This window comes from Myxine glutinosa, chromosome 12 (assembly GCF_964187855.1).
Source record: "Myxine glutinosa chromosome 12, kmMyxGlut1.1, whole genome shotgun sequence".
Lineage (NCBI taxonomy): Eukaryota > Metazoa > Chordata > Myxini > Myxiniformes > Myxinidae > Myxine > Myxine glutinosa.
This window is the reverse complement of record NC_136272.1, coordinates 42,307,258-42,325,292: the sequence shown is the minus strand read 5'-3', so window position 1 is coordinate 42,325,292 and position 18,035 is coordinate 42,307,258. Positions and strand designations below refer to the sequence as shown.

The following is an 18,035-nucleotide window of genomic DNA, read 5'->3' as shown; positions in this document are numbered from 1 at the left end:
AAAAAAGTGTTGTGGTTCTTCTTCTTCAGGCAATAACAACTTCTAGTTTCCAGACCGTACATCCAATCATCTTGAAATTTTTCACACTTGTTACTCTTCATGACTTCTACTACAGTATGAAGTTTCACGTCGATCAATAAAGCGATTCAAGAGATATCCATTTTTATTTTTATTTTTTCATTTAATTAACGATATCTGCCAAACCACGTGACCTATGGCAAATTCTAAAATGACATTGTAGTAGACTGCCATGCTGAACAGATCTGTGAAGTTTCTCCTCGATTGGATCAAAAATGAGGGAGGAGCTAGGTTTTAAAGGTTCATGCTTTAAACCATCATAACTCTGAAACCATGTGTCGGATGACGTCGTCCTCGCTGACCTTTTTGTTCGTCATGGGTATGCGATTCCGCTTGCAAAGTTTGGCCTCGATCTGTTTAGCCGTTGCAGAGAAAAAGGGTTTTTCGTGTGTTCACGAAAAACAATATGGCGGCCAAACCACGTGACCTACGACGTCATATTTACCATTAAAATATTCTACAGACCGAGTCCCTCCTATGGTGAAAATTTTATCTCAATCGGCCCTATTATTGCAGAGAAAATGTTTTTTAAAGGAAATTAAAACTTAAAATGGCAAAAGCACTGGGAGACGTGGCCTGGAAGGACAAAATGGTGTGTTTATTCTTCTTTCAACAATAAAGACTTATAGCTTCGAGACCGTACATCCAATCATCTTGAAATTTTGCACACTTGTTCCGCTTGATGTGAGCTACATTGCATTAAAGATTCAAGTCGATACATGCAGTGGTTCAAGAGTTACAAGCTTTTTAAAATTTAACTTCCATTATTTATTGCGGCCAAACCATGTGACTTATCAAAACGTCTCAAGTAACGTTGAAACATCCCCCCATGAGGAACATTTGTTTAAAGTTTCCACTCGATATCTCCACAAATTATGGAGATGATACCATTTCTAGTTTGAGCTTTAAAACATCATAACTCTGAAACCATGTGTCGGATGACATCGTGCTCGCTGACTTTTTTGTTCGTCATGGGTATGCGAATATGCATGCCACGTTTGGGCTCGATCCGTTCAGCCGTTGCGGAGAAAAAGTTTTTTTTGTGTTTTTTCACGAAAAACAAGATGGCGGCGGAACCATGTGACGTATGACTTCGAAATTTTTTGCAATCTGAGTTTTTTTTAAACTAAGCATCTGGGAAAAAAATCCCATTTTCGGGGGAGAAAAGTTTTTGTTTGACGAATTCTAACCTCTTAACGTTAGCATTTTTAATATACTCGATACACATGTCTTTTCTTCCCGTTGAAGAGTTCTTTAGAATGAGCCATTCCTCAAATTTTTCCATTAAGCCGTTTCGGAGATACAGAGGGGAAAGGTTGAATTTGTTGTACAAGATGGCGCCCACACCACGTGACCTATGACGTCATAATTAGCATTAAAAAATTCTAGGAGCCGAGACGATCATTTGATGAAAATTTACTGTCAATCCGACCAGCGGTTGCTGAGAACATTAATTATGAAGTTTTCGGAGGTGCAAAATAGGGCAGAAGAATAATAATAATAAGAAAAACTCTAGCAGTAATAATAGGTTACTCTCCATTTCATGGAGAGTAAACCTAATAAATCAAGCTATAATGTGAAGTGGGTAAGTTATTGTGGCCTTAATCCATATGCATTCACCAGATCCCATCCATACCTCTACCAACCATTCCCTGGTGCTTCATGGAGCAAATGCGAAACCAATGTTGCATTCTCTACGTGCCCTGCCTTCTGGACCATTGTATTAATAAGAAAAAACATTCTCTGCCAAAGAGACTCTCCACAAAGACCTTTCTGTGAACATTCAACAGTGCTATAGATTGAAACTAGCCAATGTTCACTGTTGCCTCTGTTGAAGATGAATATCACATCCACCTTACTTTACACCTGGGGAATGCAAGTTTGCCACCGTGCCAAGAGAAGCATGGCAATGAAAATTTAACGTACCGGTACTTTTCTTTGCACCACAGGTGAGCGATTGCCCAAACCTGACAAAGGCAAGATGCGATTCCACAAGATCGCCAATGTCAACAAGGCTTTGGACTTCATTGCAAGCAAAGGAGTCAAACTGGTGTCCATTGGTGCTGAAGGTTTGTGGTTCATCCGTATCAATTTGTGAAAAGTCAATTTGTGAAAAGTTGTGTGATATTGTGCTACTCATACATTGCATTTACGTAAGTTATTTACGTCAAACCGTGTTATTAACCCTTAGATGCAGGCGTCAAAAATCCTACATAAACGCAGCCATTGGGCCTCGGAGGCCCAACGGATGTATTTGTGGTTTTTTTATCTTTTATTTTTTATAGATTTTTTTTCTTTCATATCCTTTTTCAATCCAAGTCGATGCCCATGGATGTGTATTTGCTCAGAAAATGTGAATCATTCATCCTATTAGTTGGAAGAATCCCATACAAGTAATGAATCTTTTCTTTTTTTGGCCAAAATTTTTTTTGTTCTTGGTTTTTCAACTTTTTTTTGTCTAAAAGGTTGAGGCTCATGGAGGACTATTTGCTCTAAAAATATGATTCACTGATCCTTTTATTTCGAATGTATATGTCCACAACTGTCAAAAATCCTACACCTATGCAGCCATTGGGCCTCAGAGCCCCACGAATGTATTCGTGTAAAGTTTTTAAATTTTCATATTTTTGTCACTGAATTATTTGTAACCAAGTTATAGGAGCATATTATGAGGTTCATATCAAGAAAATAATTATATAACATAGTAGTACAACAACATTTATGCGGGGCCTCGAAGGCCCCAGGCCTGCATTCGTGTCGGATTTTTGGGTTATAAGTGAAGAATGAAGATTTTCCCTCGAGCCTGAATGAATATTTTTTTAATGTCACTGAATTTTGTCTAACAACATGAAAGTCGGTGAAAATGTGGCTCATTCCAAAAATAAATTGTACAGCATAGTTTTTGCAACAAAAAAAACCTTGTGGGCCTCCGAGGCCCAATCACTGCATCCAAGAGTCAAAATTACTGTCACCTTGTTTTTGGACCACTGTGAGAATTTTTACAATGTAAGACACAGTATTTACAATGCAAAGCCTCGGTGGGGTATATAGATTATCTTGAAACTAGTGTGGACTCACTCACTGACTTACTGACACACAGCACCTTCACAATAGGTTTTCTTGTTCCATAGAGAACGTGACAGGCTAATAATTAATTAATTCGTCCTCGTCACACACCCAACAAAATTTTGTCCAAATCCATCCATACATTTTTGAGACACCCTGCTCACAGACAAACAGACAGGGGGTGGTGGAAGTAATTATACAGTACCATGTTTATGAATACTAAACACTGTGTAATCTCATTTCATACTACAAATAATATCATGTATATATTAAAACTCAAGTGTATGAAATAATGAAAATTCATAACAAACTAAAATTGTATTTGTGCAGAAATTGTGGATGGGAATGGAAAGATGACGTTGGGCATGATTTGGACCATTATTCTACGCTTCGCCATTCAGGATATCTCTGTTGAAGGTAAGCGAATAATGGCACGGCAGTGTCAATCTTTGGAACATTGCACCAGTTCAATATAAATATATAAGTTCAAGAGTAAAGTTTTTCACATTGGTTTTGGACAAACATCACATTCATGGAGAATGTGTTTCACTGGCTCATCCAACTCCTCACAACTGAAATGATGGGTTATTTTATTCTATTGAGTTATTTTGTGTCGTTCTAAAGGAAAATAAACGTTTTTATTAATGGGACTGAAGGAATAGTCATCAATATCTATCATATTCAATGACAAATAATTAATAACAAGTCTGGAATACCCTGGCATTCACAACCGATGTATGAATAGTTCATATAACACTTCTATAAATCCAGGTCCATTTCCACCATTTTGTAAAACATAGCAATTCCCATCCACAGTATGACCATGTGTACCATCCACCATGAATTCAGTTACTTGCACAGGAAATTCCATTTACCTATAGGATTACTTGTATTAATGCCTACAGTTAGTATTGTGATAACATCATACACCTTTGTCTACAAAATGGACACTCATGGAAAAGAGAATCGACAAAGAAAAGGTGACGTCGTGACAATGGTGCCACAGTTGGTTACGAGAAGCATGGAAGGGAGTGATCAACAGAGGAGAGGAAGGGAGGAAATATTAACCTTCAATCTTCAATCTCATTCTTCCTTCCACGTCTTCAAGAAAGCTGTTCACCGCCATCTCAAGTCATCTCTAATCCAGTCATGATCTTCTACCCTATTAACCTACCCTCGGTCCCCTCCCCAGCCGACCCCACTCCCTCCCCCTTCCAAATTTCCAGTTTCCATCCTGTATCCATATTGTCCATCTCATGCATCCTCTCCTGCCACTCATTCCTCCCCACACCCATTATTTGTCCAAGTCTCCATCTACTTTGGCCTTCTACTCTGCTGTTGGTGTTTCGCCCCTCTCTCTCCCTCCCTCCCTCTACTGTTCCTTTTGTCCTGTTGTGTCCTAATCCGTTCAGTGTACTAATTCTAGCTCTTCCCCCAGCCTCGATTATGTATACAAAAATAAAAAACTGTAAGAGGATTGAGTGAGGTAGTGTTATTGGGGGTAGAAAACATGACAGGTAGGGATGTGAGATGACATATGAGATGGTCGTATACCCTGGAGAGAAAAGCGTGATCCAATAATCTCTGGAAGGTGGAGGGAAAGCCTAAACTTTTAGAGTTTAACCAGGTGGCAGTTACTGGAAGAACACATACAGCATAGGGGGGCTTGGGGAGAGGGGCTAGGGGTTTAGGGGGGTGATGGTTGGAGGGGATTGGGAGGAATTGCTTCTTAATGAATATGGGAGAGATTGTTTGGAGCCATCATGAGAGGTGTAGTAAGTATCACAGGGTATGAATGAAGAAACAAAATAGTAATGGTGTGGTTTCTAATTGCAAAGATATCATTGTATGAGAGGGATTTTCATATTGTTAAACTTGAGCTCCGTTTCACACTGTTGTCCTTTTCACATAATTCTATATAGGCACGTAAGACATCGGCCATTATAAAGCTTGCAGTGTTAGTGTGTGACATGTCTGAGAATATCCCGGAGACTCAATAGCTCAGTGGGCTGTCACCACATAAGTGATGAGGTCCGTGGGTTTGCGTCCTGGGTTGAGTCAGAATTTTTTCACACTGGCCCCACGCAGGAATTTATTCCTGCTGAATAAATTTATATCTACATATAAATATATATGTTAGTATCTGTAATTTGGCGCTCCAACCTAATGAGCGAACATCATTTTTTCATTACCATGTACGTCCGCATTGCCTGCCAAGCTCTGGAGGAGCCGTCTAGCAGTGCGTCATTGTGGATGTTAAATTCAGATACTGTCACGTGTATGCAAAACTCACAGTTACCGACCTGGTTTCGCCCTTGTTGGGGCTTCATCAGGGCAACGCAGTGAGCCTTCCATATAGTGAGGAGATCGACTCCATATAGTGAGTGGATACCGGAGATAATGTTACCGTGTGGCAGGCGGTGCTTATTGCTCCCAGTAAGGTGCAGCAGCAGCTATATGGGACACCTTCCTGGCGGTTCCCCACTGATGGTATGAAGTCGCATAATGACTGATATATATATATATATATATATATATATATATATATATATATATATATATATATGTGAATGAGTAACGAACTAGAATTACAAGCTTAGCACTTCTAAGCTCTTCTGAGTCTCCTGTATTTCTCTGCTGTGACTGAAACTCTCCGGTGGGTAGTGAGTGGTTTCCGTGTGCAGCCACCAGGCTTCTGGCTGCATCATTTCTGTGGGCGTGTCTGCTGCTGATGCAATGCCTCTCTTATAACAAGTTATCTGGTACTCATTTTGCCGACCTTTGCTGACCTCGGAAAGATGACAGGCTGAGTCAGTCAACCCCACCTGGCGTTAATTCAACAGGATTCAAACACAAGACCTTAGGATCCCAAGCCCGCCGCCCCAACCATTAGACCAACATCAGGTGATACTCTCCGGTGACTCTCTGCAACTACAGCTGCCATGAGTTCCATTGACTAGAAGTCAAGAGCAAAACAGGTGATATTTGAGATGGGTGCGAGCTCCTCTGTCTGGGTACTCATGGATGCCGAACGCGATGTTCCTGGACACAACTAACAGGCACACTCACCTACAACCATCTTGCTTGGATTTGATTCTCAGCCCAGCTATAAACTGTCATCCTGGTGTACCTTAGATGGACAGTCACACAAACAGACAGGAGTAAAAACGTAACTTCCGTCCACATCCGGTGTTGGAGGTAATGAATGAATGATTCGCAGGCACAACCCCGTGTCTCCAAATGTGAAGGATATGCCATGCTCATGAATACAATTGTTCCTTCTTATGCATGGAGCCCATTTTGACGCGAAATTGTAACTTTCTGATTAATATTTCAATGCTCTGTTTATGCCGACAACCAAAGCAGATAGCGTTGTATTGTAGAGGATGTTTATGAACCTCCGAGCAAGACTATTCTGCATCATCTCCTGCCTGCATTTGCATTTTAATTCGTCTATGTGGGGACTTTTAGAATCCCTTGTATGTTGTTTTCCTATTCAAATGTCATGCAGAGACATAGGAAAGGCACTGATACTGTATGGCAGGTCACAAACAGTACTTAAAAAATAAAAAATTGACCCAAAAGTTTTTTGGACAATTTTTTTTAATTTTGACAAATATTGTACCTTGTACTTTTGACAATGGTGTAGACCCACATCACTGTCCTCTTCTGCGTAAAGTTGTAAGGATTTGCATGCTCTGGTTTCATACAATCATGCCAGTCTAACGATAAGTGTGTTTATACGTTGCTGTACAGAGACCTCTGCTAAGGAAGGCCTACTCCTGTGGTGCCAGCGTAAAACTGCACCATACAAAAATGTCAACGTACAAAACTTCCACATCAGGTGAGCAGAACATGCAAATAACTACAAAGCATGTGAAAATGCAAAGCCCGTCCGCGTCCATTTGTATTCAGTCGTCGTCTTCTTCTTCCTCTTTTTCTTCTTCTTCTTCTTCCAATGCGCAAAATACTGAAAACAGTTTAAAAAATACAAAATGAAAATTTCTGATTTTACGCAGCCTTAACCTTTGAGCTTTAGATCTAAAAAAAACAATCAGCTTCTAGCCTTTGATTGGTGAACAAATTCTGCAACCCAATATGCGAATTATCAAAATTTCAGGTCAATTGGACAGAAATTGATGATTTTATGCAACCTTGACCTTGGACCTTTTGATCTAAAAAAAACAATCGACTGATACTTTTTTGATTAGTGACCCAATTTGCATACTCCTGAAACTCTCAAGTCAATCGGGTGAAAATTGGTAATTTAACACAACCATGATCTTTGACCTTTTGATGTAAAAAGAAAAAAAAAAGAAAAGAATAGTCAGTGACACAATATGCATATTCTTAGTTTCAGGTCATTCGGATGAAAATTGACGATTTGTGACGCTGACCTTTTGACCAAATTATTAATTTGCCTTCGTATTATGATAGTAAAGGTTTGGTGAAAATTTTATGACAATAGCTCAAACACACACACACACACACCACACGTGATTGCAAAACCACACCTCCTGTGCAGGGGATGGACAAAAATGGAATCCTTAATTCTTATGAGAAATGTGTTATGTGGTGGATTGTTGTACGAGTGCAGATGATTCGTACAAAAATTATGTCTCAATAGAAATATCCTTGGTGCTGTCAGGATTACAGAGATTCCTGTTTTAGCCTACAGGGGGCACTGCATCAGTGGCACAGCCATACCCCCAGCAAATGATGCGACCAATGTGCTGCATATGAAAGAAGGAAGCCACATAAAAATAAATAAATAAAAAACTCAGAAGAATTCGATTTAATAATTTCATTTTCCACTTGACATCCTCATTGTGCTTCAGACGCTTGTAATGTCTGAGTAATTAATAAGCAGAGTAAAAGAATAGAACACACTCCGACATCTACACTCTTTCCTATCCTCACAAATGTTTTACCCATTTCTCCTCACTCCAACCCCAATGTCCTCTCCAGCTGGAAGGATGGCCTGTCGCTCTGCGCTCTCATTCACCGCCATCGTCCAGACCTCATCGACTACGCTAAGCTTCGGAAGGTGATGCTTGGAATGATGAAGAAATGGCCAGGATGGTTTCCTTAGGCAGTAAAGTAAAGCACTTTACAATATTCAGTGCCTCTAAATATTAGTTAGCAATTATAGTAAAAATAATGGTATTAAAAAAAAACCTATATATATATATATATACGTATATGCAAGTTGCATGATTGTATCTGATCGGGGTAAATGTCGTAACCACAGCATGTAGAATGCTGGATGATACCTCATTTACGAGCTCTTGGGTCCAGGCAGGGCATGCGGAGGTCTACAAATATCGATATTCACGCATTTTCATGTTGTTTGCATTTTAGTTGTGCACACTGGTGGTGTATAGGCAACACCAGGCTTGTGAAAGACACTGAGAGCTTGAGGCAAAACATTCTGCAGAAAATTGAAATCTTTGGCCTGAATGCAAAGTGCTGTACATCTGGCAGAAACCAAGCACAGCTCATCACCCATGTAAAACCATCCTACCGTGAAGCATGGTGGTAGCAGCATCATGCTATGGAGATGCTTTTCAGCGGCAGGAACCGGGAGACCTGTAAGGATAGAGGGAACAAGGAATGGAGCCAAATACAGGCAAATCCTTGAGGAGAACCTCCTTCAGAGTGCAAAACACCTTAGACTGCAGCAACGATTTATGTTCCAACAGGACAATGACCCCAAGCATACAGCTAAAGCCTCACTGGAATGGCATCAGAACAAGAATGTGAAAGTCCTTGAGTGGCCCAGCCAAAGCCCAGACTTGAATTCCATTGAGAATCTGTGGAAAGACTTGAAGATTGCTGTTCACCGACGCTCCCCATCCAACTTGACAGAACTTGAGCAAATCCGCAAGGAAGAATGGTAGAAACTCCCCAAATCCTGATGTGCAATGCTGATACAGATATACATACCCAAGAAGACCCAAAGTTGTAATCTACGAAGTATTGACTTAGGGGGTTGAATACTTATGTAAATTAGATATTTATGTATTTCTTTTTTCTTTTTTTTTGTAAAATTTTCTAAAATAAATTCCACTTTGACATTATGGGGTATTTTGTGTAGATCACTGACAATAAATCTCAATTTAATCCATTTTAAATTCAGTCTGTAATACAACAAAATGAAAAAAAAAGTCAAGGGTTATGAATAGTTTCTGAAGGCACTGTATGTGGACATGGAGTTGGCAGGGTTCAAGACTTGAAGAGAAAATGGGGGCTGCAGACCTGGGATTGGGGGGGGGGGGGGAGGTTGGGGATTATAAAAAGAAAGGGGGAGAGGAAGACAGAGGGTTGCAGTGGGGCAGCAGAGAAGGGATACACTTGGAAAAGGGCGGTTGAGGCTTTGGGGGGTTGATGACTTGGGGGTGGGACGGGGGCAGGGGGTTGAGGAATTTAAGAAGAAAGGGGAAGCCATACGGTTGGAATGTGGAGATGAGGACTTGAAGAGGAAATGGGGAGTGGAGGAAGGACAGTTGGAGTAGGAGGGGGGGCAGAGAAGGGACAGAGTTGGGAAAGGGAAATTGAAGCTTTGGGGTGTTGAGGATTAGGGTAAGGAATGGAGGGGGCGGGGGGGGGGGGTCGGAGACTTGAAGAAGAAAGGGGGAGTTTCGGACCTGAGGCGAGGAGGGAAGTAGAGGACAGGAAGTTGTAGTTGGGGTGCAGAGAAGGGACAGAGTTGGGAAAGGGGGGTTGAAGATTTGGGTTGGGAGAGTGGGGTGAGGACTTGAAGAAGAAAAGGGGAGCTGTGCACCTGGGTTGTGGGTTGAGGACTTGAAGAAAAAAGGCAGAATGGAGGACAGAGATTGGAGGACAGATATTTGGAATGGAGGGAGGCAGAGAAGTGACAGAGTTGGGAAAGGGGGTTGACGCTTCGGTAGGATGTTGAGGACTTGGGGTGGGGAGGGGGCTTGAAGACTTGGGCTTGAAGACTTGGGACTGGGAGGGGCGGTTTGAGGGCTTTAAGACTTGGGCTTGAAGACTTGGGACTGGGAGGGGCGGTTTGAAGGCTTGAAGAATTGGGCTTGAAGACTTGGGACTGGGAGGGGCGGTTTGAGGGCTTTAAGACTTGGGCTTGAAGACTTGGGACTGGGAGGGACGGTTTGAAGGCTTGAAGACTTGGGCTTGAAGACTGGGGACTGGGAGGGGCGGTTTGAAGGCTTGAAGACTTGGGCTTGAAGACTTGGGACTGGGAGGGGCGGTTTGAGGGCTTGAAGTCATATTTTACACCACGCGGAATTTCTGCCGGTCCCTGCCATTATGCGCTGTCAAAGGACATTCTTGGCAAACTCTCGAAATATTCCACACTCTACCAGGTTATTTGCTAGTATAACATAAATAGAAGTAAAATATATAAAACAATCATTTTAGCATAAAAGTAGATTCAATCTCAGCGTTTGCTGATTAGTTTTTGAGAATTGGCAGAAATAAGACCATCAACATGAACCCAGTGGCAAACTGTCATTATAACAGCAACTTATGAGTACATCATTTGCATTTCAGGATGACCCCATCACTAATCTGAACCTGGCTTTTGAGGTGGCTGAGAAATATCTGGATATTCCCAAGATGTTGGATGCTGAAGGTAAGGGTCATTGACATACACGGACATGTTTCACTCAATTACAAGTGGGCATACATTGGTCGGCATGCTGCTTAGAGCTTTGGGTAGTGTACAACTTTGGTTCTATCCAAGATAGCCTACAAACTTTGGCAAACAGTATACATAGACTTAACTACCCTGAACTCCCAAAACTTTGGGTGTAGGTACTTCCGAATTTGGGCAAGGCTTTAAGTTACCACATGTTTGCCTCGACATCCATTTTGACGCCACCATAGAGTGTATCTTGGGATGTGGGGTCAGGAAGAGCTACCGCCAGCCTACAGGCAAAAGGTAACCACCATAAGGCCAATAGCTCCATAACTTTTCAATGTCCAGAACACGTCCAGAAACCACCGCCAGAAAAAGCTCACCCAGCCGGGCAGCGCCGGGTGCCCCTGCTCGTAAACCATTTTAAAGTGAATAAGCATGTCCGACACAGAAAATAGCTTTGCTGCTTCTCCTTCACAATCTTATCCTGATCCCTTAAAAGGGATCCGAGGCAGAGTTCCCAGAGAAGGCAAAAGGGAATTTAGCAAAGGAGACCCAGGGAAGATATTTAAAATGCTCCCATGAGACAGATAAAAATGCGTGAACTTCAATTGCAATCGCACGGTTAACATTTACGAAAGACATGAAGGCGGTGAAGATTTATGTGCAATATTCCCACTTTGCCTGAGATTTACGTTCTTGTTTTAAAGAAAAGAATTGTGTGGCATGTGATGGTTCATTCTGCATTTGCGTTCATTGAGAGGTGTGGAGCTGGGGTTGAATGTGTGTTTATTGCTGATTTTGTGGCCAAGAAGACATTTTTGGAGGATGTGAATTCAATTAAGATGATCTTTCAGAATCTGCATGATTGAAAGAAGGGAATGGAATATTGCAGGCCTTATTCATGGCCTATTTAGTCTCCAAGATGGACGGTGTCGATTCCAATTTGTGGCATTTGGTAATGATAAATTCCCATTTTTTTCCTCATTGATATTGATGACATTCTGAGATGGCGTTTACATCTTCTGCGGTTAAAACAAACAGAGGTCATCAAGTCAACGCGGGCAATTCCAACCGGAGTAGAGATGTCTCGATAATTGACCCTTGAGACTAGACTCGAGATACAATCCTCGAGATCACTTCAAGTTGCTAGTACCGCAGACACTGTCCTGCAGAGGTGGTTGGTTGACACGTTCCCTTTGCAGATGCGGCCACGGAACTACCTTATGGCTCCCATTCCCCCCCTGCTTGCTTGCCGCCCTCCCTTCCCCCTTCGCTCCCGAACTCCGCCGCCTCTATCCCATCACTACATCCAGACCTCGTGAGCACCGCTAAGCCTGACGAGCGTGCGGTCATGACCTATGTGTCCAGCTTTTACCATTGCTTCTCCGGCGTCAAGAAGGTGAGAGAGAAAGAGAGAGAAATTAAGGAAAAAAGATTGTATTATAAAGGAGGGAGGAAAAAAATGGACAACAAAGGTGCTCCTCAACTCTCACCTGCTTTCTCCACCTTTCTCTCTATCTTTCTGCTGGTATTTTTCTGCACACTTTGAATTTTCCAATCAGACACTTGGGTTACTCCATTGTCTTGAAGGTAGTTGCTTGAACCTGTTGCTTTCCTGCTCCCTCCTCTGCTCGTCCGGCCCCTCACCTTCCAACCCCATTATGATTTCGCTACCAAACCTCCCTCTTAACATATTTGTTTAACCAGTCTCTCATTCCAGCCAATGCAAGCATCTTCAACTTCATTACCTGCCATTCCAACCTTTCAGACACCTACCATTTTCCTTCTTTCTAGCTTTCCTTCCTTTGTGCTTATATATTTTTCTTTCCTCCCTTTTTTTTCCTTTCCTACTTGTTCTCTTTTTCCTTTTCTCCATCCCCTTCATCTGCACGCCCTGTCCCTGTGCAACTCTGTTCCACAACTCCGACACTCCATTCCATCAGATATTGTCAACACACCCAAGCCTGACGAAAAGGCCATCATGACATATGTGTCGTGCTTCTACCACGCATTTGCTGGAGCTGAGCAGGTATTAACAAATGACATTTGCACAATGCTGTAATCAACCATCATGGTCTTGAAGAAACTCTGCAAAACCTCGATAATTATGTTCCATTTCTTTCCCATTAATGCTGAACCGAGTGGAACCAAATCACACACTATCACAAATCACAAATCCGAGGCCTTCGCTTCTCAAGCTACGAATGTGCAACATGAATGACAATATTTATCAAGTAATCTAATAAATATTTCATGAGAAGATGGTTCCTTATGATGTAATACTTTTACAAACACACATATATATATATATATATTATCTCACTTTCCAGAAAAGCCAAGGCATGAGCTCAACGCTTTTTTTTCTAAGAACGTAAGAACGTTTTTAAGAACGTAAAACCATAGAATATGTACATTATGGCAGACTCATTGACGTCACAATTCCTTAATTCCACTGCAAAGTCTTTAAAACATCAGACTCCCCAAAATGATGCTGAATGAAGTAGCACTACCACGTACTGTACATTATTGGTCTAAACTCTAAACCATCTATCTCACTTTCCTCATTATAATCTATTCCTCCATATTGTGTCTCAGTACCAGTTTTAACCTACCTGCCTTTTCATTCCATCCCTGCGTACTCTTATCCCCACCAGGCTGAAACTGCTGCCAACAGAATTTGCAAAGTGCTGGCTGTAAATCAAGAGAACGAGAAGTTGATGGAAGAATATGAGAAACTTGCCAGTGAGGTGGGCCTACAGATCCACTAACATTGACTACACAGAATATATATATAAATAACCACCTTTAGAGGCCATTTTTCCCCACAAAGCGGGGGTTGGCCTTTTTCAGGAACCGTGGTTGTTGTTGTTTTTTGGTCCCCTTTTTGAAGCAATGTTTTACGGCCGGATGCCCTTCCTGACGCCAACCCTTTTTGCCGCCTTTAACGACAAACAGGGAATTACCAGTGAACTGGTACTCAATTAGCCGACCTCGGAAGGATGACAGGCTGAGTCAACCCCCCTGGCGTTAATTCAGTGATCGACTGGGATTCGAACCCAGGATCCTAGGATCCTAAGCCAGCACCCTAGCCGCTAGCCCAACACCAGCCCTGTAGTGACTACACAGAATACAACTTCAAAAAAAAACAAACATTAACGCTCCATTAAATGGCATGTTTTTTGGGGGGTTTTTTGTATACAAGATCGAGGCTCGTGAAAGAGCAAACATTAATCACACAAAAAGTCAAACCGACACATAAAACACAAAATAAGGGGAGCGGTAGACAAGATGGGGAGAGAGGGGGAAGGACACAAACACAACATTTGAGAGCAAGGACATCGAGAGAACTGTGGGCGGGGGGAGGCTTGGGGGGGGGGGGGTGGGAGGTGGGAGAGGTATAAAACACAAGGACGCCAAGGACTTCCAGGAAAGAAGTTGGAATTTCGAAAAAGTGGATCTGGGGTGAATTAACGTGGGTAGAAAAGATCAAGGTTTTGGATGGGGGAAGATAAGAGATGGTGGTGAACAGCTGTTTTAAAGACCTGGAGGGTGGAGTGGGATTGAAGAGAGTGAGGGAGTTTGTTCCAGAGGTGGGAGAAAAGAGGAATGAAGGAGTGAAGGTGAGCAGAGAGTCTTGATTTTGGCAGTTTAACCATAAGAGGGTTGCAGGCAGATCTTGTGCGACCTGTAGGAATATTTGGGGGACAGAGCCCAGACAGAGCTGGGGGGGCAAGGCCGGAGAGGAGTCGGTAGAAGACGGAAATACCACCAACCTGCCTGCGGTGAGTAAGTGAAAGGCCCTTGGAGATAGCTTCATTATAGATTACCTCCACAGATAGATTACCTCCACAGATACCTCCATACCTCCACATTACCTCCACAGATACCTCCATAGATAGATTACCTCCACCAAAACTGGAGATGCCAATGATTCTGAACGTGTTGGTTTCAACAGCGTGAAGACGAGCTAGGTGTGAGGCAGGAGCACCAACCCAAGTGGATTAACCAAGAATTACAAAATAAGTAGAGAGTGTGTCAAAAATTGTGATCGCCTCCCTTGTAACCCCCTTACCCACCCACCAGATCCTTTTGTGCCCCAAACTTCAACCAATGTGCACCTTATACTTGTTAGCCTGAATACCCCCCACCCACTACCACTTCCACACCATCCCTAGTACGTACTTCATAATAAGTTCAACATCAGCACCTCTAAATATCTAATAAAGACAGGTACAGTTGAGTTTCCATGCTTTTATTCTTCTCTCTTCTTTTTGATCTCTACCTTCTCATTAACTTTCCTTTTACTTGCCTTCCTCTATTCCTCACAAACCAGCTTCTAGAATGGATCCGCCGCACTGTTCCTTGGCTTGAAAACCGCACCGCCGAGAACACAATGGCTGCCATGCAACGTAAACTGGAGGACTTCCGAGACTACCGTCGTGTCCACAAACCTCCAAAGGTGCAGGAGAAGTGCCAGCTGGAGATAAACTTCAACACATTGCAGACCAAGCTTCGTCTCAGCAACCGCCCTGCGTTCATGCCTTCTGAAGGCAAGATGGTGTCGGTAAGAAAACCCATGAGCTGTTTCTGCTTTCCTCCCCTCCATTCACGGATAGAAACACATTCAAGATTGCACTCTCAGTTTGAAATTACGTATTTAGGGTATTTCCATTACTTTACAGTTAAGCCTGGTGTTGGCTTAGCGGTTAGGGTGCCGGCTTGGGATCCTCGGATCCTGAGTTTGAATCCCGGTCGATCGCTGAATTAACACCAGGTGGGTTGACTCAGCCTGTCATCCTTCTGAGGTCGGCAAATTGAGTACCAGTTCACTGGTAATTCCATGTGTGTCGCAAGAGGTGACTAACAGGGTTGGCGGCAGGAAGAGCATCCGGCTGTAAAACATTGCTTCAAAAAGGGGACCAAGGTGCCCAAAAAAGGACCAACCCCTGCCCTACGGGGAAAAATGGCCTCTAAAGGTGGTTCCATTACTTTTCGGGATACATTTCATTACCTCCACCAAAATGTGGCAAATGTGACCAAAAACGATTTACAGTGTAGCACGATATTTCAAAAAGTTGTGGACAGATTATGGTAAAACATGGTGGACGAGTTGGGTAGGTGACAAGATACAAGCCGAATAGATTTTGGTGTGACAAGGACGAATGGTCTGGATGCAGAAGCGGCCTATTAGATCCGGTCCGTACAAAACGTAAATTGTTCAGCCTGGCGGAGGTACGCACCCTACCGAGTTCCGTTCTAGTTCATTCATACTTTCCTTACAGTCACTACTTATACAAATCGTTTAACCTGCATGTTCACCCACACAGGTTTTTAAAGTTCAGCAATGCCTCAATCTAAAAAAAACAAGCTGACTTTTTTTTTCCTCTGATTTTCCATTTTACTCATTAACCAGGACATAGCAAATGCATGGAAGGGCCTTGAACAAGCAGAAAAAGGTTTCGAGGAGTGGCTCTTGATCGAGATACGGCGTCTTGAGCGGTTGGAACATCTTGCTGAGAAGTTCAAGCAGAAGGCCTCCATGCATGAGAGTTGGACCCACGGTATGTGGGAGAGGAACTTTTGTGCAACAACAATGAACAAACAAGAGTGGGAATATAAAAAAGACGATTTAAAAAAATAATAAAAAGCACAAACAATGGAGAATCCACTCATGTACAAGATATGAACCAACATATTGAAGTGAGATCAGAAAAATGAGCAATGGGAATTGAAAACCCTGAGTCACAAGTTGGGAAAAAACCCCCAAAAGTGACAAGTTGGAAGTCATGGTGTAAAAAAAACAACTATATGAACAGGGAACTAAATAAGAGAAATGCAAATTAATAGAAATGAGAGGAACTGCATTGAACTAAAATTACAAAGCTGGTCTGTGCAAACTAGAGCACCTTTGCATGCTCTGTCCCTTCGTGTTTTAGGTAAAGAATCTGTGCTGACTCAACGTGACTACGAGGCATGTACCCTCATGGAGATCAAGGCGCTGATGAAGAAACACGAGGCATTCGAGAGCGATTTGGCTGCACATCAAGATCGGGTTGAACAGATTGCTGCTATCGCTCAAGAACTCAAGTGAGATTCATCACATGACCTGAAAGCAATGAAAGTCCAGAAACAAGTTGAACATCTGAAAATTCTATATTAGGCCACTCGAAAACAAATTATACAGAAGTGGGATGTTATTATACAGGGTGTCCGCAAAGTCGTGTTCTGGTTTTAACAATTTATTACAACCAAACCAAACAAGACTCTGTGGACAAACTGTACTTTAGGCTATTTATGGCCATTATAGATGTACTCTCCACCATAAAAAACCGAACATATATAATTGATAATGTAATTGTCAAAGGTCTGTCCCAACATTCATTTTAAGTGCCTCTGGCACGAGGGATGTGGAGAACACCTAATGACAACTTCCCCATATCATAATCACAGTACATCATGCAATAATTGTTCAGCACATGCAACTCATGCACCCTTAGGTTTTTAGAGGTGACGTGAGTCATTCGAAGAAAATTATACCGTCTGAGACACCAGCTTGTGGATGATCAAAATAAAAAACATGGATTACATTATTTAACAATCTATTGCAATGCCACGTCTAGCAGAAGATGAGAGGAATCATATCATTGCACAACCCTCAATCAGGATCTTCCATTAGCTATGTTGCAAGGCTCCGTAATGTGAGGAGAGGAACTCTTTATGACCTCAGAAGACATTATCAAGCCACTGGATCAACAAGTGATGTGCCAAGAAGTGGACGTCCCAGAATAGCGACTCCCGTTCAGGACCGATACATTTGCACAACCCAACTACGCAATCGGTTTCGAACTGCTCAGAGTACTGCAAGCACTCTCTTGACCATACAGGGGAAGCGTGAACATCATCTTGAGCCGTTTCCAAGATGCAGTGACCCGTGCTCATCATCCTATTCCGTGTCCAAGACTTGCATAGCGATACATCCAAGCATGCTTGCAGTGGTCAAAGCAGCACTTATGATGGGCATGAGGGCAATGGGTAAATGGGATGTCCCATGACTAATCCAGTTCTCTCTTTGAAAGGCATGTTGGCTGTGCTTGGATGTACAGAAGACGCAATGAGTGAAATGCCCCTCAGTCTGCGTTTAGGAAGACGCAAATTTTTGACGTGGAAGTGTTATGATTTGGGGAGGTATTGCTGAAACCTTTTGGACCAAATTGATCCGTATCCATGGCAATCTGATGGCAGATCAATACATTAATGAGATCTTACA

General features: G+C 42.4%; 1 protein-coding gene across 1 annotated transcript in view; it reads left to right on the top strand.

Moving 5' to 3' along the window:
- The window catches only part of LOC137437953 (alpha-actinin-2), a 106,391-nt gene that overhangs the window by 67,067 nt on the left and 21,289 nt on the right, over positions 1–18,035 (top strand). Inside the window, exons 3-12 of the mRNA XM_068132740.2 lie at positions 2,028–2,147; positions 3,475–3,561; positions 6,901–6,988; positions 8,113–8,191; positions 10,678–10,759; positions 12,712–12,797; positions 13,423–13,515; positions 15,102–15,332; positions 16,182–16,329; positions 16,705–16,855. Of these exons, the coding sequence (XP_067988841.1) occupies positions 2,028–2,147; positions 3,475–3,561; positions 6,901–6,988; positions 8,113–8,191; positions 10,678–10,759; positions 12,712–12,797; positions 13,423–13,515; positions 15,102–15,332; positions 16,182–16,329; positions 16,705–16,855 (1,165 nt within the window). The remainder of the gene's footprint in view (positions 1–2,027; positions 2,148–3,474; positions 3,562–6,900; positions 6,989–8,112; positions 8,192–10,677; positions 10,760–12,711; positions 12,798–13,422; positions 13,516–15,101; positions 15,333–16,181; positions 16,330–16,704; positions 16,856–18,035) is intronic.